Below are 23,518 nucleotides of genomic sequence, written 5' to 3' on the forward strand. Positions count from 1 at the left end.
AGGGGGTATGGGCTTAGCCTTGAAGGGAGGGTGATCCGTGGTTACAATGAGAGAAAGGCCCCTGGGAAGGTTGGCGGCGTGGAGTGGTGAGGGTGGGAATTCAGGACAGAAGGTTGTCCCTTCCCAGAGTGGGCCCCCAGCCAAGGCCCGGAGGAAGGCTGGCATCTTCCAGGGAGGTGGAGCTTTTGGGGGCTCCCAGTGGGGGGGGTGGGCATTGATGGTGACCTCCCTCCATCCCTGTCCTTCTCATCATCTCCCTTTCAGTGGACGCCTGAGGTATTGTTCCTCTTTTGTAAAGAGGGAGATCGGGTAACAAAGCCGGGTGGGTGGGCGGGCAGCCCAAGGGGCCTCTTCTCTTCTCTCCTCAAGCAGCGTCTAACACTGAGGGGTAGGCGGTTCGGCAATGTCCCATACACACACACACACACACACACACACACACACACCCCTCTGGCTTCCCAGGAGCTGACTGTTTCCATAGTGACAGGCAGACCTTACATCCCACTGGCCCCTGGAGTACCCTCCCCACTATGGCTGCCAGAGTTAGGGACCCTAACTCTTTTGCATCCTGGAGCGGGAGGCAGGGACATACAAAATAGGGCTCCCAGGCCAGGCTCTGCCTCCTAACTGGCTTTGAGGAAATGGACAACTGGAGAGAACCCTAGTCATTCAGACAGGTGTTCAGGAGGCAGGGCTAAACCTTGAGATCAGAGATAAATGAGCACTGGCCCCGGTGCTCGGCTGTTGCTGCCTGCAAAAAAAGGAAGGGAAAGATGGACGGGGGCTCATGTGGTGGATGGGGACACCGGACTCCAGAGCTGAGCTCTGTCCGGAAGAGGTGGGGACTGTCCCTAGGAGGTAAGGATAGCTGGAATGAGAGGGGAAAGGCCTTGGGGTGTTTGTGAAATTAAAAAAAAAAACCAACCAAATAAACAAACAACCAGCCTGGGGGTGGTGATGCACACTCAGATCTCTGTGAGTTCGAGGCCAGCCTTGTCTACAAAGTGAGTTCCAGGACAACCAGAGCTGCTACACAGAAAAACCCTCGAAAAACCAGAACAACAACAATAACAACAAATCTTAGAGAATGGAGAAGTAGCTGTAGTCGTGGGGAGGGGCTGGGAAGAAGACTACGAGGGGGGAGGGGCTTTGATTGGAAGGGCACCCCCAGGGATCTTGGGGATTGGAACTCAGTTCCTCACACTTGCTCAGAAACTCCTTGACTGCCTAAGCCGGCTCCCCGTCCCGTTTAGGTCTTCGGCCGTATCTCCTGTATCTCCGGGGATTCCCAGGGCTGAGTTTGCGTACAGGGCTGGCTGCAGCTTCACAAAGCCCCTTCTCTTCTGTCCTTTCAGAGGTAGAGGCGCTGGGTGCATGCCAATGATAGCATATGTTTGTCTTTGTCTCTGCTGAGCTCCGGCTCGGCTCTCAGGGAGCTGAGAGACGGTGGGCAATGGCTGCCCCATTTTCTCACTGTGGCCAGCAGCGCTGTCCCAACTCTTTCCTGAATCCCAGCTCTAAATATAGCGGGAGGGGATTGGTAAAGCTGGAACACTTGGGCATCTGACTTTCCGTGTGTGTGTGTGTGTGTGTGTGTGTGTGTGTGTGTGTGTGTGTGTGTGAAAGAGAGAGCGAGAGACAGACAGGCAGGCAGGCAGGAAAGCAAGACTGCCTGCCAGACCTGCCCTCTAGGGGGCACGTGAATCTGAGTAAGTCCTTTCACCTTCAGACTTGCACAGAGGCCACAGGCTGAGCTGGAGGACCATCACGAGGCTGAAAGCATCACTGAAATGCCTGGCTGAAGGGCAGGAAGCCTGTCACCCCAGCACTCAGGAAGTGGAAACAGGGGGTGAGAAGTTCAAGGTCAGCCTTTGATGTTTAGTGAGTTTGATGCCAGCTTGGACTATGCGAAACAGCCTCAGAAACAAACAAATGCGGAGTCTGAGAGATGGGCCGGGGTTAAGAGCACTGACTGCTCTTCCAGAGGACCTGGGTTCGATTCCCAGCATCCACATGGTGACTCACAATTCCAGTCCTCTTTGGTGGTGCACAGACTTACACACAGGGAAAACACCCGAAAACACAAATTAGAAAATGTAAAAATTAAAAACAAAGCAAAGCTGGGCAGCGATGGCACATGCCTTTAATCCCAGCACTTGGGAGGCAGAGGTAGGCGGATCTCTGTGAGTTCGAGGCCAGCTTGGTCTACAAAGCAGCTCCAGAACAACTAGGGCTACACAGAGAAAACTTGTCTCAAAACAAACAAACAAACAAAGCAAAACAACAACACCGAAACAAACAAAAGGAGGGTTCAGAGAGGTGGTTCAGCAAAAAGGTCATAATGACCTAAGTTCAGTGGGCAGGTCCCACATAGTGGAAGAAGAGAACTGATTCCCCTAAATTGTCCTCATACGCATGCAGTTTTGTGAGTGTGCATGCCTGTGCTTGCATGTCACACACGCGCACGCGCGCAAACACACACACTCATACGGGTGTGCGATTAATGTAATGAAAACCAAACCACCAAAGCTTGGTCTGGGTAAATGGCTTAGTTGGTAGAGTGCTTGTCCAGCATACAGAAGGCTCTCTGGCGGCAGCCCTTAGGAGGCAGGAGGATCAGGAGTTCAAGGTGAGCTTGAGGCAACTGGTTATAGGAGACCCTGTCTCAGAAATAACAAGATCAACAACAAAACATCCTGAGGAGGAGGCAGAGAAGGGCCTTGCCTAGGGCTTGCCTGGGGCTTGGAGACCTTCGGGTGACCCCCTTCCACCTGGGGTGAAAAGGGCGCACGCATGGTTATGTCGCTGCGGACAAAGCAGGGGAAAGGCCCAACCACCTCCAGCGTGGCAGACAGGCGCGGCACCTTTAAAGCCCGGCGGGGGCGTGCCCGGTGAGAATGCCCCGCCCCAGGGCGTGTCTTTCCACTGACCACGCCCTCTAGATTCGGAGCTGTGGCGCCCGTGGCTGAGACCGCGCCGGCTCTGGCTGGAGTTGCGGCAGCGGCGGCGGCAGCGTCTGTTCCTCCAAAGGCGCCGTGCGCTCCGGGACACACGTGGGCGGCCGGGAGATGGCGCGCGGCTCGCGACGTGGCGCGCAGATCCCGGGACGGGGGATGGAGCGGCGCGAGTGAGCCTGAGCCGGGGCGGCCGCGCCGCGGGGCGATGGCCGTGCCACCGCTGCTCCGCGGGGCGCTGCTGCTGTGGCAGCTGCTGACGACGGGCGGCGCGGCGCTGGAGATTGGCCGCTTCGATCCGGAGCGCGGCCGTGGTCCTGCCCCGTGCCAAGCGGTGGAGATCCCCATGTGCCGGGGCATCGGCTACAACTTGACCCGTATGCCCAACCTACTGGGCCACACGTCGCAGGGCGAGGCGGCTGCGCAGCTGGCCGAGTTCGCGCCTCTCGTGCAGTACGGCTGCCACAGCCACCTGCGCTTCTTCCTCTGCTCACTCTACGCCCCCATGTGCACCGACCAGGTCTCCACTCCCATCCCCGCCTGCCGGCCAATGTGCGAGCAGGCTCGCCTGCGCTGCGCCCCCATCATGGAGCAATTCAATTTCGGCTGGCCGGACTCGCTCGACTGCGCCCGGCTTCCCACGCGCAACGACCCGCACGCGCTCTGCATGGAGGCACCGGAGAACGCCACCGCAGGCCCCACAGAACCCCACAAGGGCCTGGGCATGTTACCTGTGGCACCTCGGCCCGCGAGGCCACCGGGAGATTCAGCCCCAGGTCCCGGCAGTGGTGGCACCTGTGACAACCCCGAGAAGTTCCAGTACGTGGAGAAGAGTCGCTCGTGCGCTCCGCGCTGCGGGCCAGGCGTCGAGGTGTTCTGGTCTCGGCGCGACAAGGACTTCGCGCTCGTCTGGATGGCAGTGTGGTCTGCGTTGTGTTTCTTCTCCACAGCCTTCACCGTCTTCACCTTTCTGCTGGAGCCTCATCGATTCCAGTACCCCGAGCGTCCCATTATCTTCCTTTCCATGTGCTACAACGTCTACTCTTTGGCTTTCCTGATCCGAGCGGTGGCAGGTGCACAGAGTGTGGCCTGCGACCAGGAGGCAGGGGCTCTGTATGTGATCCAGGAGGGTCTGGAAAACACAGGATGCACCCTGGTCTTCCTATTGCTCTATTACTTTGGTATGGCCAGCTCACTTTGGTGGGTGGTTTTGACTCTCACCTGGTTCCTAGCTGCAGGCAAAAAATGGGGCCATGAGGCCATTGAGGCCCATGGCAGCTACTTCCACATGGCAGCTTGGGGCTTGCCAGCTCTCAAGACCATCGTGGTCCTGACGCTGCGCAAGGTGGCTGGGGATGAACTGACGGGGCTCTGTTATGTAGCCAGCATGGACCCGGCAGCCCTCACCGGCTTTGTGTTGGTACCCCTCTCTTGCTACCTGGTACTTGGCACCAGTTTCCTCCTGACCGGTTTTGTGGCTCTCTTCCATATACGCAAAATCATGAAGACGGGTGGCACCAACACGGAGAAGCTGGAGAAGTTGATGGTCAAGATCGGAGTTTTCTCTATCCTGTACACAGTGCCGGCCACCTGCGTCATCGTCTGCTACGTTTATGAGCGCCTCAACATGGATTACTGGCACCTTCGGGCCACCGAGCAACCATGCACTGCTGCCACTGTGCCTGGAGGCCGAAGAGACTGCTCGCTGCCAGGGGGCTCGGTGCCCACTGTGGCTGTCTTCATGCTCAAAATCTTCATGTCCTTGGTGGTGGGCATCACCAGTGGAGTTTGGGTATGGAGTTCCAAGACTTTCCAGACATGGCAGAGCCTGTGTTACCGAAAAATGGCAGCTGGCCGAGTCCGAGCCAAAGCCTGCCGGGCCCCAGGGGGCTATGGCCGTGGTACTCACTGCCACTACAAAGCCCCCACGGTGGTCTTGCACATGACTAAGACAGATCCATCTCTGGAGAACCCCACACACCTCTAGGGACATGGGCTTGGCTATGGACTATGGCTGCTCCTTCCTCACCCTCCCCTCCCCCCTTGGGAGACAGCTGAGTAACAGCTGCCCAGCTGTCAAGGTCAGGCGAGGGAGACACTGGGGGCTAAGGACTAGGGTGGAGACCCAGTAAGGCTCATAGGCTCGTTCTCTCACAGGGAGCATGCCTAGTTGAGGCCCCAGAGGGTCCTATAAGAAGGGGCAGACGAGAACAGGGTCCAGTGCGGGGCTTATTTAATGATGTAATTTATTGTGGCGTTTCTCTGGAAGCTGTGGCTGGAATAAACCCTCATGTGGCAGCGCCTTGTCCTATCTGTGCTGGAAAGAGGGAAGACCAGGCAGAAGGGAGAGAAACTTCATAAACAGAGCTGGGGGTGAGAGGCTGTGAGGCTCATGCCATGACCCGTTTTCTGGCTTCCTGTGAAGGAGAGGGAGCCATGGGCATCTGTGCATTATAGGAGAGTGTGTGTGTGTGTGTGTGTGTGTGTGTGTGTGTGTGTGTGTGTGTGTGTTAGGTGTTCTCACGTCTCAAGACTGAGACCCATGCCTTTGAAGTGGAACAAGGACACCTCCTTCATGAATACCTCAGGAATCCCTGGGTGTGACATGGCTCCTCTAGCCCTAGCAGGGTGGTCCAGCCTGTTTGGGGAAACAGGTAAGCTGCTTTTTCACATTTTGCTTTAGAAAACAAAGGAGGTCAGGGCTGTCAAGGTAGCCTGGTGGGTAAAGGTGCTTGCCGCCAAGGCTAAGGACATGAGTTCAATTGCTGGGACTCACGTGGTGGAAGGGAACCAACTCACACAAATTCTCCGTGGCACAACCCCCTTCTAATACACAAAGAAATGTGATGTCTTTAAAAAGCAAGTCCTTCCAAGTCATCCTCTACTGAGTCTGTGAAGACTGCTGGGAGCAGGGAAGCAACTCCATGGTAGGGTGCTTGCCTAGCATGCCTGAAGCCCTGGGTCCCACCGCCAACATGCCTTAAAAGAGGCATGGCTAAGCATGTTTATAATCCAAATACTTGGGAGGTAAAGGCAGGAAGATCAAGAATTCAAGGGCATCCCCCTAGCTATGTAAGATTCTATTTGGAGGAAAAAATAAAATTTAAAGGGAAGGAGCAGGCCAGATGGCTCAGCAGGTAATATTGCTTGCCACCAAGCCTAATTTGAGTTCAATAACTTGAACCCCATTGGTAGGAGAGAACCAGCTACCATGAACCTGAGCCCCCCCCCCTCCATGAGTAGATGTAAAAATAGTTTTCAAAGTATTATTGTTTGGCAAGTAAGAAGCCTTGTCTCAAAGAAAAAAAAAACGCCTTAACAATATCATCAACAACAAAATCCTTCAATAACAGCAACAACAACAAAAATCAATCTTTGGTATTTGGAGCCCTAAGCTATATCTTCCTGTTTTTGGATAGGGGAAGATGGGGCTTGAATATGCAAGCCATCTTGGTAGTAGTCTTGGAGGTAGGGAGCTATTGAGTCAGTGAGAACTCTGTCTCTAGCTCCAGAACACGTAGGAAGATTTGGGGTGCTGACAGCAGCTGTGAGGATGTGCACAGCTGTGCTGGGCCAGTCGGCAGGTCAGGAAAGCACCATGGATACCTGTCTGCTAGACCTGCCCCATCCCTGTACCCTGAGGTATGTATGGTCATCCTGGAGGTCCAGATCAGCTCCATCTGGCTTAAGTCTTTATCATCTCAATGAACTACACCCTGCTTTTGCTGTGAGTGCTCAGTTTGACCTCAGGTTCTTATGCTCCCACAGCACATGCCCACTGTACCATCTTCCCCCATCCCTAGGCAAAGATCTTGATGTCTTCTACACATAGGCAGCCCCTCAAAAAGTTGTGTGTGTTTGAGACAGGGTCTCTTTACATAGCTCTGGCTGTCCTGGAATTTGTAGTTTAGGCTGGCCTCAAATTCAGAGATTTGCCTGCCTCTGCCCATGTGTGCTGGGACTAAGGGCACATTACTTTACCTGGCTAAGGAAGGTTTTAGAAATTGTTTATTAAATATCATATCGTACTTCATGTCTTTATCTTGTTAGCTGAAGTGGGAATAGGGAATATAAAACACCTCAGTTACATGCAGTTACCCGAGAATAGCATGCGTGTGCAACTGGACCATGATAGGAACTTGTTGCACACACTTTAGCTTAGCTTTGCTGGGGGCAAACCCAGGGCTTGAAGCATGCTAGACAGGAGTCACACCTTCAGGCTTTCCTAGGAAATTCTTTATACTGTTTATTGTATATAGAATGTCTCTTCTCTCCATGTCTTTGACCACAAAGCCAGTGGCCTTGCCTTGTATCTCCTGCAAAGGTTCTTGCCTAAGAGCTTTTATAGCCTCTATTGGGAGTGGGAAGGGAGTGGCTTCTCAGGACTTGTTCATGGACCTGTAGGATTTTGGCAGTCGGATACCTGAAAGGGGAAAGGCAGGGGTTGCACTGAGGGAAGCATTTAATGGCAACCAGTGCACCCCTCTACCCTTGCTCGTCTGTGGGTAAGGGAGAGGTTAGGACTTGGCTATCTGTGCAAGAAACAAGACTGGCTTCCAGAGAAACCAGGAGGGAAGATGGGAAGCAGGGATGGGCAGTGAAGGACATGCTGAATTGGTCAGAACTCGGGAGGGGAGTATGCTGGGAGGCCCACGCTCTAGAGGCAGAGCACTGCCTGGAGCTTTCCCTGTTCTATGGTTAAGGCTGTGTTTGGAGCAGGCCGCAGCCTCTCATGGGAGTGGGTGTGAGTGAGGTGTATGCTCCAGGCAAGTGCTATGCCACTGTCACTTTCTGAAACAAGGTCTAAATTTCCTGGGCCAGCTTGAACTTCTGATCTCTGCTCAGCCTCTCTACAGGCATGGCTTTTAGTAGCCACTTAGGTCCCACTAACAGGGCCAGGGCCATTGCTGGAGGATGGCATGGCTCTACATACACATGTGCCTGGAATACCCACCCGAGGAACAAGACTTTGCAGATGTGGACATTAAATACAGTTCTTTCCCAGAGTGGGTGAGCTGGAACTGGTAAGCAGGCGGCGGTATCTGAGGGGGCCATTTTCTCCTTTGTGCTCAGTGCAGGCCAGGCTGGTGGAAGTAACAGTACCAGAACCTGTAAGCAGGACTGATGCGTTCTGACTGCCTCCGTGGGGTGAGAGGCCCAGCAAAACCTTTCAATTTCATAGGCAGGCTACTGCCCAGCAAGGAACTACTCACATCCACTGACTTTAAAATACGAAGCACAAAAACAAGGAGTTGCAGGACAGAACTGCAGGGGCCAAGTGCATGCAAATTCAGCACACTGTTCATGCTCTAAAATAACCTGGCTTTCAGGGCTGCACTGCCCACCACTGCCCGAAGACAGAAAGGAATCACCCAAGCTGTCTCTTCTTTATAAACACAAGTACATAATGTTTATTTGAAATCCAATTTATTACAAGTCTACCTTTAGCCGCAGCCCTTCCTCCTTTAAAACAATTTAAAAAGCCACCATGCAGATGTCACTGCAGTGGAAATACCAGCTTTCTGCTAAAACACCAGTTAGAAGCAGGGAGGTTGAGGTGCCAGGGATCACGGCAACAGTGTTAGTGCTTACCCCAACCTAGCCCACAGAAGAGGGGAGGGAAACCTTCCTCAGCCACTGGACTGGGTTATACACAGAAGTCACAGCCAGGCCTTCCCTCAGCCCAAGTGGTGAACCTCTTGGCCTGGTGGGCTTCCTTATCTTCCTTTAAATAAGGAGAGCTGAGTGGCTCACATTTTCCAAATTCAAAATAGATAGAAAAGAAAAGTTAAACCCTGTCTTGTACTTTTATCAAAATCTGTCATAAAAGGGAAAGCAGACTACAAACTTTTGCCTAAATACAACACGAGGCTAGACTGGCAACGAAGGGCAGAGCTGGCCCTCCCCACCTTCTCCTGCTGCTGACACCGGCTACAGTCCACTCGGAAGGACTAGGTCTGCAGGGTGGGTCCTGGAGGAGTGGGTACCCACAGGAAAGGAGAGCGCCACCAGGGCAGAGAGAGGGCTCAACCCCAGATCCCGCTGCCCTCTCTGAGGAGGGGAGTAAAGCGAACACATATCATAGAAACTGTACTGTACATGTGCCAAAGCAAGATGACAAGTATTTTACAAGATGTTCTTTATACAATATCACTGCAGAAACAAGCAACTTTAGTAACTACAAAAGTCAATTTAAAAAATTAAAACATTTTAACTTCTTCCTGCTTTTTTTGGCTCCCTAGGGGCTTGTCTGGTTTGTGGGTGGGCTGGGCCCCAACACCCCTCTGTCCAGACCCATCAAAGCCAAGATCATAGCATGATTAGAAGCAGGACTCCAGTCTCTACGGGAAGTGCCTTAGTTTGCTTTGTTTTTTATGAGGCGGTGAGGGGTGAGGGTGGGGAAGGGCTGCACAATGGAGAGGGTGCTCAGGAGCAGCTCCAAAAAGTGTCCCTCTACTCTGCCATGATCAACTCAAAGCCCACACTGTCCCAAGATGCTGGTGAACACAGAATTCTGTATGGCACTAGCTGATACTGTCACCTGAGAGGGAGGAGGAAGAGATAGTGCGGACATAAAGAAATAGGACTGTATATAAATATAAATTCAAAAAGATCCACACCTCAACCAGCATGGCCAGATGATGCTCCTTCCTACTGTGGGATACAGTACCCTCTCTGGAGACCTGGGCTTGGCACTGTTGTAAAGGCAGGAGGGGGAAGAGGAGGACGAGGGCAGAGCTCACAGGAGAAGCCATACCCAGGCTTTTCCCAGCTCTCAGAACTCGGGGAGGTCCACTTCTGCTGCTAGTTTTTCTGGGCAGGGTTCACGGGGCCAGTACCATACTCCCTAAGAGCTTGGCTTTGCTTGAAAAGGGCCCCATGGGGAGTTGCAGAAAAAGCCCAAGCTTGGCATGACAGGCATTTCTGGATGCTACAGTCACTTCCCCTTTAAGCCCTCCCAGCTTCTTTCTTGCCTCTCCCACACCCTTTGGTGTTCTCCTCCTATTCCCCCTCTACGGCTGCCTTGCTAGGGCCCTCTTTACTTCTTCTGTCTTCGTCCCCTGGACTGTCCAACAGACTCTGAATCACTGTCCCCTTCATCGTCAGCGAGCCTATCAGGAAACTTCCTGCGTTTCCTGCGGACATAGGGGTGGCCAGGGAGGTGTTTATGCAGCAGAGCCAACAGACACTGCTCTGTCTTCCCCATACAGCTTAGCACGTGGCTGCCACGGCAGTTGTAGAGCTCAGCATTGGTAAACACTTGCTTCATGTCGGTGAGGAACTCTTGCACAGATCGGTAGTTCCCACACGAGCATTTGTTCTGCATGGTCTGGAAGTCCATGGGGTGATCGATCACATCATAGTAGTCCTCAGCCTCGTCTCTGGTCACAGGCTCCCTGTAGGCAAATGACAAACACGCATAGGCTGAAGGGCCACTAAAAACAAAACCAGCCCCAGGATGCTGGCAGCCACGGATCAGCCAACCCAGGGAACAAGATGTGTTCACTGTCTTTTCTTTTTTGTTCTCTGTCCCGTCCCCGTCCTGTCCACCCCCCCTCCCCCGACAGGGTTTCTCTGTAGTTTTGGAGTCTGTCCTGGAACTCGCTCTGTAGATCTAGCCTGGCCTTGAACTCACAGAGATCTGCCTGTCCCTGCCTCCCCAGTGCCGGAATAAAAGTGTGTACCACCATCACCTGGCATGTGTTCACCTTCTAAGGGCTGTCACTCCCCATTCCCTTGCCAAGACATGTCTCAAAAGGAAGGGGCTAGAGCAGCCTGAGTGTGGGCACTCACCGGAAGGGCCAGCTAAAGCGGTACTTCACCAGTTTGTGGAGGATTTCCTCACATTTTTGTAGCTCCAGATTCTGCCTCCTCGAACTACGCTTGTTCTGAAGTACCTAGTACCAGAGGAAGCAGAGTGCCATTCATTCTAAGAGTAGATGAGTAGACAGGACAGAGGAAGAAAAACAAAACAACCCTATCTGCTAAAACAAAAAGGGAAACAGTTTCATCACTTCTTGGGCCTCAAAATTGGGTGATATTCAAGAGGGGTAGTACTCTCAAGTCAGGGATAATGATCAAAGCGGCAGAGGGCAGGCAACAGGTGCTCAGGACAGATAGAGGGTAGCTGGAGAGGGCTACTGCAACTGGACACTAAACCTGTGAGAGATGGATCCAGGGTTATGGGCATAAACAAGCAATTGCAGAAAGCCAGGCAGCAGCTGACCCCAGCAGCTAGCTTTGTGGGCAGGGTATGCTTAGAAAAAAAAGCAGGAGGTATAGCTCCCTTCACCAACATTTCCAGGCTATGAGAGGCTAAAGAGATAAGGGGTGTGGCACCCTTCCAGGCAGTCACAACCAGTTGGGACTCCCAGTAGTAGGAACCTCACACAAGGCACTGGCAACTTTAAGGATTATTCCTCTCCCTAATGGCTTGCTTTAGGTCCTCAAGTCCAAACTGATCTATAACGACAAGCCAGTTCCCGAGGGCTTTCCTCTATTCTTCAAGCTCAAGTGAGTTAGTTCTAAAACTAAACTACAACCATGATATCAGCTGATAACAGAGGGGTGGAGGTGATGTCCTAACAACTGTGGCTGCAGTCTAGCAGTTAGTGGCTCTGGCATTGCTGGCATTCCCACAAGGAGGCCCACCCCTCTGGGCCCACCAGAGACACATGGATACTATTTTAAAGTCCCTAACGAGCTGCAGGCTGCTGCTAACTAGAGGAGACCGTCTGAAGGCTAGGCAGGATGCCGGGCATAGCTGCTCCTGGAGAGCCTGCTGCCTAGTCTGCCCAGAGGCCTATCCATCTGCTGTCTCAACCCCTAACCCAGGGGGAGGGGAAAGGAAGGGAGTTTCCCTTCCACCTGTTGCCTTGTGAATTCCTCATGGTGGACTAGAACATACAGAACACAAAGATTAGAGGCAGGCTAAGTAATTCTTACCAGTTCTTCAACTTCTGTGTCATCCCCAGGTGGGGCCTTTGGCCGTGATCTCTTGGCAGAACGTGACTTCTTACCCGGTGGTCGACCTGGCCTTGCTGCAGGGATAACGCTCTGCTTGCCACGGATGGTCTTTCGGGGTCTCACTGAAATGAAAGATGGGCTCAGAGCAGGACAGAGAGTGGCATGGGTGTGCATGCTAGGGGAGGAAGACAAGACCTGAATGATTAAACAGAAGGCCAGGTCCCAGCACTTCTAGCTTGTCTCCACCTGGCTTAGTTATTCAGTATGTTTTCACATAAGTCAATTGACAAGTAACTCAGCAGGAAAACATGTTTGCTAACATGGCAGTATGGCTCTCCTGCAGCCCAGACTTAGACTTAGCCCCAGAGAATGCATGTACTTGCGTGTAAAAGGGAATTTGCCATTGCTTTGTAATTTCCAACTACCCTACGCCCATTACCCAGTGTTTGCAGCAAAAAGCTTACACTAGGGGCCACAGCATTCTGCAAATCCAAGTCAAGATTTGCTTTCGAATGTTTCTGAAAACCAAGATGGTAGTTGAGACCATTCCCTAAGAGTCCTGCCTGGCATCCTATAAAGAATAAACTTGAAGAGACTTAGACTACTCGTGTCTCTGGTTGATGACAGGTGCTCAGGGGCAGGCGAACCAACATTCCTTGGGATGCCCTTGGGAGCATTCTCTGCGAGGATTAGCTTAAGGCATCTCCTCCACTAAAACATTTTCCACGACCTTCTCTTGCTAATACCTGGGGTGGGGGAGATGACATTTGGGTAGAGAATGTGTTTAGCAAGGCAGCCATGTGGAGACCAATGAATGATGCTTCCCATTCTATTTCTGGACCATGCTTCAGTGGCTATTTTAAGGCTTCAAGCTCCAGACAAGGTTCATGAGGAAGGGGAAGAAGCTGCCACTCAGGTGCTAGGGCTTGAAACTCCACCAGGGAACCAACACTAGTGACCTGAAAGGTCGAGGACAAGGACTCTAAATTATCAAATATTTTCTAGATTCTTTTGGGAGGCAATAGCCCCAGAAAAAACAACTGCCTCCATGGAGTACAGGTGGGACATAATCATAGCATAAAAATAACATACTCAACAAACTGCTGCATTTAGCTTTCTTCAGACAATGTGCATCCATACCCTATGTCATTATGAGGAGTCTCTTCATAACATAGGATGGATGGTCCTGGCATACCTGAAATCATACCTAGTGAACCAACAGTCCACTGTGGTGGCACTTGTCTGTAATTCCACAATGGGGAGGTATTTTCCAGGACAGCTTTAGAAATGTCTTTAATCAGAGTAATTAGAAGACAGATGCTGAGTCAAGCCTGGCCTACACAGTGAGTTCCTGTCTCAAGAAAGAGCCCAAGATGGGGGCTGGAGAGATGGCTCAGTGGTTAAGAGCACTGGCTGCTCTTCCAGAGGTCCTGAGTTCAATTCCCAGCAACCACATGGTGGCTCACAACCATCTGTAATGAGATCTGGTGCCCTCTTCTGGTCTGCAGCATATATGTAGGGAAAACACTGTATACATAATAAATAAATCTTTTTAAAAAAAGAGAAAGAAAGAGCCCAAGATGGGAAAGATCATTCAGTAGTTATCTAGGCTGTAAGGGAAGAAGGACTTGGATGGACATGGAGGCCAGAACAGCCATGAGAAACGAGCACAGAGGACGAACTGATGCTGTAAACATCACCAATGTGGTCTCTTTTGCTGATGACTATCCCAAAGAGCAGACTGGGCCTTCCCAACATCCCTATGACTGAACCACAAGAAAACTAACCTTCTCTTTCCAAAGTAGCAAAACACGAGTCTTGCACACTTCATGGAGCATCTATCAGCATATGTGATGAGAGAAGCAAAGGATCTCTGAAACCAGCCCTGCACCCCTGGCCAAAGACCTCCCCGGCAACTATCAGTGCAGGATGGGGCCAGACCAGCAACCACGGCACAAACATGCTCCCTAAGTTCTACTTAATCTTAGAGCAAGTACTCTGCTGTTGGCTCATGTTCTGGAGACCAACCCACCCTCTCCCTGACAGTTTAGAAGATTTTATTTTTAATTATATGTATGTTGTATATACATATGTGCACATGAGTGAAGGTGCCCAGAGTCCAGGTAAGGGTCCGAGACAGCCTAGAATTGAAGTTACAGGCAGTTGTGACCTGCCCAACATGGATACTGGTCATCTGGAAGAGCAGTATACTTTTAGCTGCTGAGCTACCTCTCCATTATCTGCATACCCGTCTCCCTGACATCTTGAAAACCAATACAGACACACGGCAGCTCAGTCACCCACAGCCCCAAGAGAAGAGGAAGACAGGCAATGCTGAATTTCTCTTGACAGTCAGGCTTCTCTGGTCAATCTGAAAGACCAAGAGCAACTATACCACACCAGACACTTACACCGCAAGCCAGCCACTTCATAATCCTCTTCCTCCTCCTCTTCCTCCTCGTCCTCTTCCTCTTCTTCCTCTTCACCACTCTCATCACCATCACTGTCCTCAGAGGTAGACTCTTCAGTGTAATTCCTGTGAGAAGGAAAGGCCAAACAGAGACACAGTTCTGTTTTATACCTGGGTGGATTAAGAGAACCTGAAACCCCACAGGATCCCTGCCTGCAATATGCCCGTTCATGACCAGATGGAGCTGACAGTGACGAGAGACCCCCTGAGTAAGGCCAGGAGTTTCTAATATGCTTCAGCAGTAAACTTCTGTCTGCTCAGCCTAAAAGGATTTAGGGCACACTAACAGGAAGTGAGGATCAAGAACAAAATACAACTCTACTTCTCTCCACAAACAGTAAAAAAACACCACTGACTCACAATATCACACCTGATAAGGTGTGGTTGGGATCAAACACAGCTCTGCCCTTTCACAACCTCAAATGTCAATGTAGAAAGCAATAGCAGCAAATGGGTATATGTTAGGTGCCTTTGAAGTTGCTGGTCTGGCTGTATTGACAAAAGCCCAGAACAAAGCAGCACCTCTACTTGTAGGGGACCACACTGTTTTGAGACAGAAAGCAGGGCTGCTTATAAGGACTTCTGAAAGAAGCAATGCAATTTCAGCTTAGCCTCAAGCAGGTTATCCAGTGGACAGTGCTAGACAGAGAGGATGCTAGATGCTGGGAAGCACAAGGGACAGCAATAATAATATAGTCTGTAACAAGCACACAAAGAGGAAAACAGAAGCTCAAAAATCTAATGTGTCAAGAGCCTCAAAAATAAGGATGAGGAGTTAAACTTAATTTTAGAACAGTTCTGTCTTCTATATGCGGTTTGAATCTCTACCAGTGAAAGGCCATAGATGGAAGTGGAGGACAGGGCTAAAAGCCACCTTAGAAGCCCAAGTGAGAGGATGGACACATGGGAAGAAAACAGCAGGGAACCACAGAGAATGAGGAGCAGAAGACTGATTCAATGACAGCTGACACTTGGTTGATAATATTTGGCTAATTAAAAAAGGAAGGGAAGTTCATGTCCAAAAAGATCCCAAAGAAAGGAAACTAAGTGTGGAAACGATTTGGCTGTAGACAATCAGCAATGACCAACTATAAAACAGTTCATCCAAGAAGAGAAACATCTGGTCTTGATAGTAAACGCCTTTATTTCCAGCAAATAGAAGATAGAGGCCGACAGATATCCAAGTTCAAGGACATCCAGCACTATACAGAGAAACTCTGTCTTGAAAAACCAAAGCAAAGCGGGGGCAGTGGGGGGTGGGGGTGGGGCAGTGGGGGGGTGGGGTGCAGCGCCTAAAAAGCAGAACCATCAACATTAACCACCCGCACGGTACGCTGCGACTATCACAACTCCAGTGTCAGGGGAGCCAATGTACTCTTCTGACCTTCACAGATAACAGACACACATATTATTTATATAGATACATGCAGGCAAAATACTCATATATAAAAAAAGAAAAATTAAAACACCACATGCAAGCCGGGCGGTGGCGCACGCCTTTAATCCCAGCACTTGGGAGGCAAAAGCAGGCGGATCTTGTGAGTTCGAGACCTGCCTGGTCTACAAGAGCTAGTTCCAGGACAGGCTCCAAAACCACAGAGAAACCCTGTCCCGAAAAAAAACAAAAAACAAAAACAAAAAACAAAAAAAAAAACCCAACCAAACAAAAAAAAACACCACATGCACATTCACTCAATCACACACACAGCACCCCAAACCAAAGTGAGACAACAACATCTAGCAGCTCCTACTGCTGTACCACAACTGATCAAGTTTTGCATCCAACTGAGCTTAAAGTTCCTTAGAAACACTCAGTTTGAGTAACTGAAGCTACTTTACCTATCAACTTATCTGATGGTCTCATATAGTATGGAATGATCTTGAACTCCTAATTCTCCTGCCTCCACCTTCCTAGTATTTGGGATTATAGGCATGTACCACCATGCCTGACTTATGTAGTAGTAGTAGTAGGGATCCAATCCAGGGCCTGTACAAGCTAAGGGAGCATTCTACCAAGTGAGCTATCTCTCCAGCTCGCCACTATTTTGTTTTGTTTTGGTTTTTTTTTTGTTTTTCGAGACAGGGTTTTTCTGTGGTTTTGGAGCCTGTCCTGGAAATAGCTCTTGTAGACCAGGCTGGTCTCAAACTCACCGAGATCCGCCTGCCTCTGCCTCCCGAGTGCTGGGATTAAATGTGTGCACCACCACCGCCCGGCTCTATTTTTTTTAAATATTTATTTATTTATTATGTATACAACATTCTGTCTGTGTGTATGTCTGCAGGCCAGAAGAGGGCACCGGACCTCATTCCAGATGGTTGTGAGCCACCATGTGGTTGCCGGGAATTGAACTCAGGACCTTTGGAAGAGCAGGCAATGCTCTTAACCACTGAGCCATCTCTCCAGCCCATCCACTATTTTTGAAAGAAAAAAAAATTCTCACCTGCCACGGGAATTTCGCCTAGCGGTAGGAGGCTGGCAAGCTGGACACTGCCACTCACCATCTGGTACTTCATAGAGGGCCGGCCTCAGACAAAACAGGTGGAAGGCTTTATTACATTCATCACACAGGATCAGCTTGTCATCTTCACCTGCAAAAACAGAGACCACACAACACCGTTGGCAGAACAACAAACACTGCAGCCGTGCTTCTCTCTTTTCTTAGTAAAGATTTATTTTTATTTATGTTCATGTATGTCTGCCACATGTGTTCAAGAGCTTGTAAAACCAGGAGAGAGCACTGGCTAGGTTCCCTGGAACTGGATTTCCAGTCAACTGCCTAATCTGAGTCCCCCAGAAAAGCAGCAAGCATTTGTGGGGGGTCAGCCATCTCTCCTGCTCCTTTTTCTTTCTTCCAAGATAAGGTTTTATTGTATAGCCCACGATGGCCTGGAAGTGGACATTCTCCTGACTGCCTCCCAAGCGAAGGGATTACGGTTATATAACCATCTAATTCAGCTGCCTCTTTGTTATGTGCACGTGTGTGGAGGCTAGAGGCTGATATTAGTCATATCATTTAATAGCTTTCCACGTTATATACTGAGGCAGGGCTTCTTATGTGAACGCAGGACTGGACACTCGTTCTGTGAAACCTCTAACCTCTTGTCTCCACCAGCCAAGAGCAAGGACAGGCGGGCCATCATGCGCAACCAACATTTATGTGACTGCACCAAAGGACGATGGCCTCATGCTTATGTGCAAGCATTTGGTCAACTCACCTAAGTTTCCAGCCTGCTTTTTCTTCTTTTTTTCTTTAAGGTATTTGTTTTTTGAAAAACTACCAAGAACCAGGGCAGGACAATTAATATTTACTAAGAGATGGCTGGGCTCTCAGGAGACAGAAGCAGATTGATCCTTTTGAGTTCCAAGCTAGCCAGAGTTACATAATGAGATTTTTATCCCAAAGTAAATAAATAAATAAAATAAAACAAACAATTGTTAAATTTTGTGTGTTATTTTAACTAAAAGGCAGCAAAAATCAAGCAATGGTAGGAGACTGCTGTTCTTCTTGGATCCCAAAACTATCCCACACGTTTGAGTGATCTGGTTTCTTCACATCTGAAAGTATACTGTATGAACTTTATATGGTTAACTCCCTTTCCCAACTTTTATCCTATGTCAGCTGTACAACAACTGAGTCTATGGAGTGTTTCACTCTTTGGAAACTGAGCCCTAAGTTAGTTTATAAGGTAGCATTAGCCAAGAAAAAGTAAATCATGTGGACAACCTCAGCATAAAACATTTTCAAATGCTCTGCATTCAGGGCTAAAGCAGGCAATGTGCAAAGCAAAGACTGCCCCCTGCTGGAGGCACCTACCTCACCTCGCAGGTGACTAATGCTCTTAAGATGTCTAAAGGACTATAGATTTTAGATCAATTAATTTGCTCCTGTAGAAACTCTCAAGACTGACACAGCAGCTGCTCTAGTCATACACTGCAGATGTGAACACATGCTGACTCACCAGTGAGACTGCAAAGAGAAAATCTGCCCTACAACACTTACAATGTGTGCATACAAGGAGAGGGGGAAAATAGTGCACCAAAAATTACTTCAGAGGAAAGATTTTGAGCATGGAAAGCCTGATCCCAAACACTCAGATGGGCAACTCTCCTCAATGTATACCTTTTTTCCGACAAACTTTGCACCTAGCGTTTTCTGCAGACATATCCCACTTGATACATGCATCAAGCATCCCAAGTAGAACGTGCATTCTGGAAAAGGTCTGTGCTTCACGGATTGCTGTCTTCCATTTTTCCAGTGCAGAGGCAACCTAAGAAGCAAGTAAAACAGCCTAGAATTATGACCATGACCTCAAAGCAACGAAAGGGCTAGGAATGGGTGAAGACATAATGGAGTTCTGAAGACACCTGTCCTCCTAGATTTTCATTAAAACCATTCATTTATATTATAGCCCCAAACTCAAGGCTTCAAAGGATAAAAAACAAATTTGGCAAAGATCACACCGAGATTAAGTATGGAGTGGAGGCAAGAAGAAACATGTCTCTTCCAGAGAAATCGCTCAAGAATCCTGCATAATCTAGAAATAGTAATAAAAACCAGCATAAGCATCAATGTATAGCCTATAAAACTTTGAGATGGCTCAGCAGGCACCTTACTTTGCTAGAAGTTAAATGCTTACAGTGAGCCTCTGGTTAGGAAGTGGACAGTATCCAGGAAGGACCTTACATGTCAAACCACATCACCAGCCTCTTTGTTCAACACTAGAAAGACAGTTATCCTGACTTGGAAGGGATGCAAGGCTGTACAAGAGTCTTTCACAAAACACCATTCAAAATGGAAAACTTTGCTGCTTTGACAGGACACACCACCAACACAGGACTGTTACATGAAGTATCTATGAGATACCTGCATCAGAAAGACAACCAAATTCATGAGCAAATTCACACTTTTCTGAAGACAGAATTTCTCTGTGTATAGACTTGGCTCTCCTCAAAAGTCATAGAGATACACCTGCCTCTGCCTCCCAAGTGCTAGGATTAAATGTGTATACCACTACAGCCCAGCTGTGAGTTCACATTTAAATATTACATAGTACCTCATAAATTTTGCACAATTATTAGCTATTAATGAACTTTTAGAGTGTTTAAATGATGGCAAGGTGGTTAAGAGTACTTGGTGTTCTTGCAGAGGACCTGAGTTTAGTTCCCAATACCTACATGGTGGTTCACAACAACCTATACCTCCAGTTCAGGTGTTCCAACATCCTCTTCTTACTTCTGTGGACACCAAAAACACATGTGGTACACATACATACATATATGCAGGCAAGCCACTCATATGCATAAAATTAAAAAATCTAAAAAAAATAAATGCCGTGCTTTTTAAGACAGAGAATGCTAGCTGCTCTGATTTGATTACTATCCACACTGTGTACACATACTAAGTTATCATATTACATACTATAAATTTATACCACTAAAATAATAAAGAAAAGTCAAGCCAGGTCTGGTATCTTGCAGGAGGTATGGTCCTTGTGCTCACAGATAAGCACTAGAGAACCTGGAATGTTAAACACACAAGGGTTCTGCTTCTAAGGAAGGGATGTATAACCTGTTACCCTCCCAGAAGGCTGGAAGCAGAAATGTAGTCTAGCCTGGTGATGTTGCAATATCGGTGTGGCTGAAGACCACACCAGATCCATCACTATACCCTTATCCTAAGTTTGTTTTTTTCTCAATCTATAGATCCCAGCTTTATGTAATCATCACCAGTCTCTATAGAGTACTCTGTGCTTTACTGAACACATGTGATCGAGTTCATTATACCTGTAAAGTTCTGACCAAATTGTGCTGTGCTTACATACACCTAAAATAAACTACTCAGTGTCAGACTCCAAAGTCTAAACCAACACTGGTTACTTAGTTGTGTTTAATTGAACTGCCTTCTTGTCTCATTACTCTGCTGGCTGTAGTGGTTGCAGAGACTCCCACAGTGGATTAGATCTGTAACTTCAGCTCTTGGGAGGCGAAGGCAAGAAGATCACTAAGAGTCCAAGGTCAGCCTGAGCTAGAGTGAAACCATGTCTCATAAAAAATAAATAAATAAATAAATAAAACAGAAAATAAAAATTAAAAGACAATAGGGTTGTCAGAACAAACAAACAAAGCCAAAGAAAGCAGGGCATAGTGGCATACATCTGTTATCCCAACACTCAAGAGGCTGAAACAGAAGAATTAAAGCGTTTGAGGCCAGCCTCGGGTATATGACAAGACCTAGTCTCAAAAGAGACAGAGGCAGAAGAAGAAAATGCCAAATAAAACCAAGGATTTTCCTAAAGTATACATTACCTTTCTCAACTTAAGCAAACGACATAGGCATAAGATAAGGACTAGAAAGTGGGCCCAGCCGGGTGGTGGTGGCGCACGCCTTTAATCCCAGCACTCCGGAGGCAGAGGCAGGCGGATCTCTGTGAGTTCGAGACCAGCCTGGTCTACAAGAGCTAGTTCCAGGACAGGCTCCAAAACCACAGAGAAACCCTGTCTCGAAAAACCAAAAAAAAAAAAAAACCAAAAGAAAGTGGGCCCAGAGCACTTCCTGCTCTAAAGGATTCCAGTTCAGTACAGCACTCACATCAGGTAACTGACATCTACCTATAACTCTAGTTCCAGGGTAGCTGATGCCTTCTGGCTGCTGAGAGCACTGCATGCCATTGGCGCATATAAACACAAGCAGGCATACACACATAAATGTAATTTTTTAAAACTTAAAACCTACCCGAGAAACAATCTTACAGAACTAAAGAAACTGGAGCCCAGATGAGAGACTACCATAAACTCATGTACCAGCCCGATACTAGCCAAGGAATCCCTGGCCCTTGCTAAGTGGAAACTTTCAAAGGACAGTGGAAAATTTTGAGCTGTGGCAAAACTGACCTTTGGTGGGAGCTGCAGGACACTGCTAATAGAGAACACAACAGAAGCACTCAGCAGCAGCCTGATTTTTCAAGAAGCTCTCCATTTCTACACTGTCTGGACCCATAAAGGGCTTACATTTTATTTCAGCTCAGGGTTTAGTACACAAAGGGACCTTAATGGGACTTAATTACCTGTTGGTCCTCAGAGGGAAAACAAAACAACCACAGGAAAAATAAATAGCAAGGAAAGATGAGGTTTTTTCCAAGAGTCTTTCCAACAAAGCTGGGTTAAAGGGCAACATGGCTCACAGGTTAAAGGCGACTGAAACCAAGCCTGACACCAGGAATTCTATCCTCAAAACCTACATGATGAAAGAACAGACTCCTTCAAGTTGTCCTCTGACCTCCATACACTAGCAGTGGCACACAAACACACCTTGAGTTAAAAACAAAACCCATGTAGCATTTAACAAAACCGTACCTCATAAATAAGTGCGATGAACTTTAAAGACTGTTTAGAGAGGAAATACTGACTACTCTGATTTGATCACTGTATACACTGCACACAGACTGATTTATCACACTGTACTCCAAATTTATACAACTAAAATAATAAAGAAATTTGATCCAGGTCTGGCGGCTCGGGTCTGTAACCTCAGCACTCGGGAGTCTGAGGCAGGAGCTATCTTAGAGATCGCCTAGGTTATCTGGTTGCTAAAGGTCATTAAAAGGATTGTTCCAGTAAAAACTGACATAAGCAAGAAGTACCACTATGAAGTAAACCAGTCCCTTACCCCAAATGATCCTCTCTGAATCATGTACCTCTTGTGGCCTAAGAAAAGTAAGGAGAAACACAACTGTGTACAAACTCCACAGGTGTTTAAGAAGTAGTAGACTTACTCTTGAATATTTTTGCTTGAAATCACATATGCACACAAGAGGACTTGTTGGATCCTTGGGAACTGGAGTTATAGACTACTGAAGCTAGCTACCATGTGGGTGCTGGAAACAGAACCCAGGTCCATGGAAGAACAATGCTCTCAATTGCCTTGCCAGCTCTGTAGCCCCTGAGAGTAGACTTATTCTTAAACTATCTGGCTGTTGTGATGCTTCCTTGTAATTCCACCACTTGGGAGCTGAGGATACATAAGATCCTAGCTTAAATAAAAATAAATTAGATTAATTAAAAAAAAAAGGAAAGCAAAGAGACCAGGCATGGCAGCAAACACCTTTAATCCTAGCACAGAAAGAGGCAGATGGATCTTTGTGAGTTTAAAGCCAGCCTGGCTAACAAAGTGAGTATCAGGACAGCCAGGGCTACTACACAGAGAAACCCTGTCTCGAACAAAGCAAAACAGAGTTCCAGGTCAGCACAGTGAGACTACTGTCTAAAACAAAAAATCAGAATTGTTCCTGACAGAAAGACAAATTTCACTTCATTCTAAACTTGAGGCCCAGCTCCCATGCCTATTGCTGGGGAGCTCTGATTACCCTGGCACCCCTCACAAGTCATCCTAGGGACCATTCCTTTCCATCAGCACAGAGGGCCCAGACTCATGATGGCTTGGATTCTTTTTTTTTTTTTTCCTTTTGAGGGAGAGTCTCTACCTAGATCTGGCCTTGAACTCAGAGACCTGCCTTCTTCCACCTCCTGAGAGATGGGATTAAAGGGCTGCTATACCACACCAGGTATCTTGAGCTCTGAGAAGGTATGAAAGAGATCTGTTTAGTAGAAACCTTATGGGAACTCCCATATTTCCTGAGTTAGTGATGAAATGATATAAGCACAATACCTCTCTGGTGAAGCTGAGCAAGAACAAGGAACCACAGCAACCAGCTGGCTACACTGTCACTGCAGGAAAGAACTGGGGTTTCACAGTTTACTGTGAAAGGACAAGCAGGTTCAGTGTACTTCCTACCTTACTCTATTTTCATCGTGCAGTCATCTATTAGTGATTTAACTCAAACAGCTATAACCGCCTCCCTACTTGTCATTCCTACAGTAAGTAAGGCCCCTAAAGCAAGGACCCACAACTCAGATCCAGTAACTGAGTACCTTTGCTTCCTCAGCCATTTTTTTCTCTTCATCCACTTCCTCAGACTTTGTAGAATCTTCACTTTGAAGTTTCCTTTTCTTCTGTTTGGGAGCCATAAATCCTTGCAGGAATTTCTTTATGACACTAGCCTGAAGGGCAATGACGCATTCACCAAAATCTTTCAGCTTCTCTAAGGAAATGACCTACAGGAAAGGATT

At 48.3% G+C, this 23,518-nt stretch overlaps 2 protein-coding genes across 2 annotated transcripts in view; one reads left to right on the forward strand and one right to left on the reverse strand.

The window, feature by feature from the left end:
* Positions 1 to 2,954: 2,954 nt before the first annotated feature.
* On the forward strand, positions 2,955 to 5,252 carry Fzd9 (frizzled class receptor 9). The gene has a single exon (XM_075976935.1). It carries the CDS (start codon positions 3,163 to 3,165, stop codon positions 4,939 to 4,941), a length of 1,779 nt encoding a protein of 592 aa, XP_075833050.1. The 5' UTR covers positions 2,955 to 3,162; the 3' UTR covers positions 4,942 to 5,252.
* Positions 5,253 to 8,338: 3,086 nt separating this feature from the next.
* The window catches only part of Baz1b (bromodomain adjacent to zinc finger domain 1B), a 65,187-nt gene continuing 50,007 nt past the window's right edge, over positions 8,339 to 23,518 (reverse strand). Inside the window, exons 13-19 of the mRNA XM_075976987.1 lie at positions 23,321 to 23,503; positions 18,513 to 18,660; positions 16,833 to 16,980; positions 14,333 to 14,457; positions 11,901 to 12,043; positions 10,749 to 10,852; positions 8,339 to 10,351 (exon numbers count right to left, since the gene is read on the reverse strand). Coding sequence (XP_075833102.1) covers positions 9,994 to 10,351; positions 10,749 to 10,852; positions 11,901 to 12,043; positions 14,333 to 14,457; positions 16,833 to 16,980; positions 18,513 to 18,660; positions 23,321 to 23,503 — 1,209 coding nt within the window. The 3' untranslated portion in view covers positions 8,339 to 9,993. The remainder of the gene's footprint in view (positions 10,352 to 10,748; positions 10,853 to 11,900; positions 12,044 to 14,332; positions 14,458 to 16,832; positions 16,981 to 18,512; positions 18,661 to 23,320; positions 23,504 to 23,518) is intronic.

Source organism: Microtus pennsylvanicus, chromosome 1 (genome assembly GCF_037038515.1).
Source record: "Microtus pennsylvanicus isolate mMicPen1 chromosome 1, mMicPen1.hap1, whole genome shotgun sequence".
NCBI classification, from domain to species: domain Eukaryota; kingdom Metazoa; phylum Chordata; class Mammalia; order Rodentia; family Cricetidae; genus Microtus; species Microtus pennsylvanicus.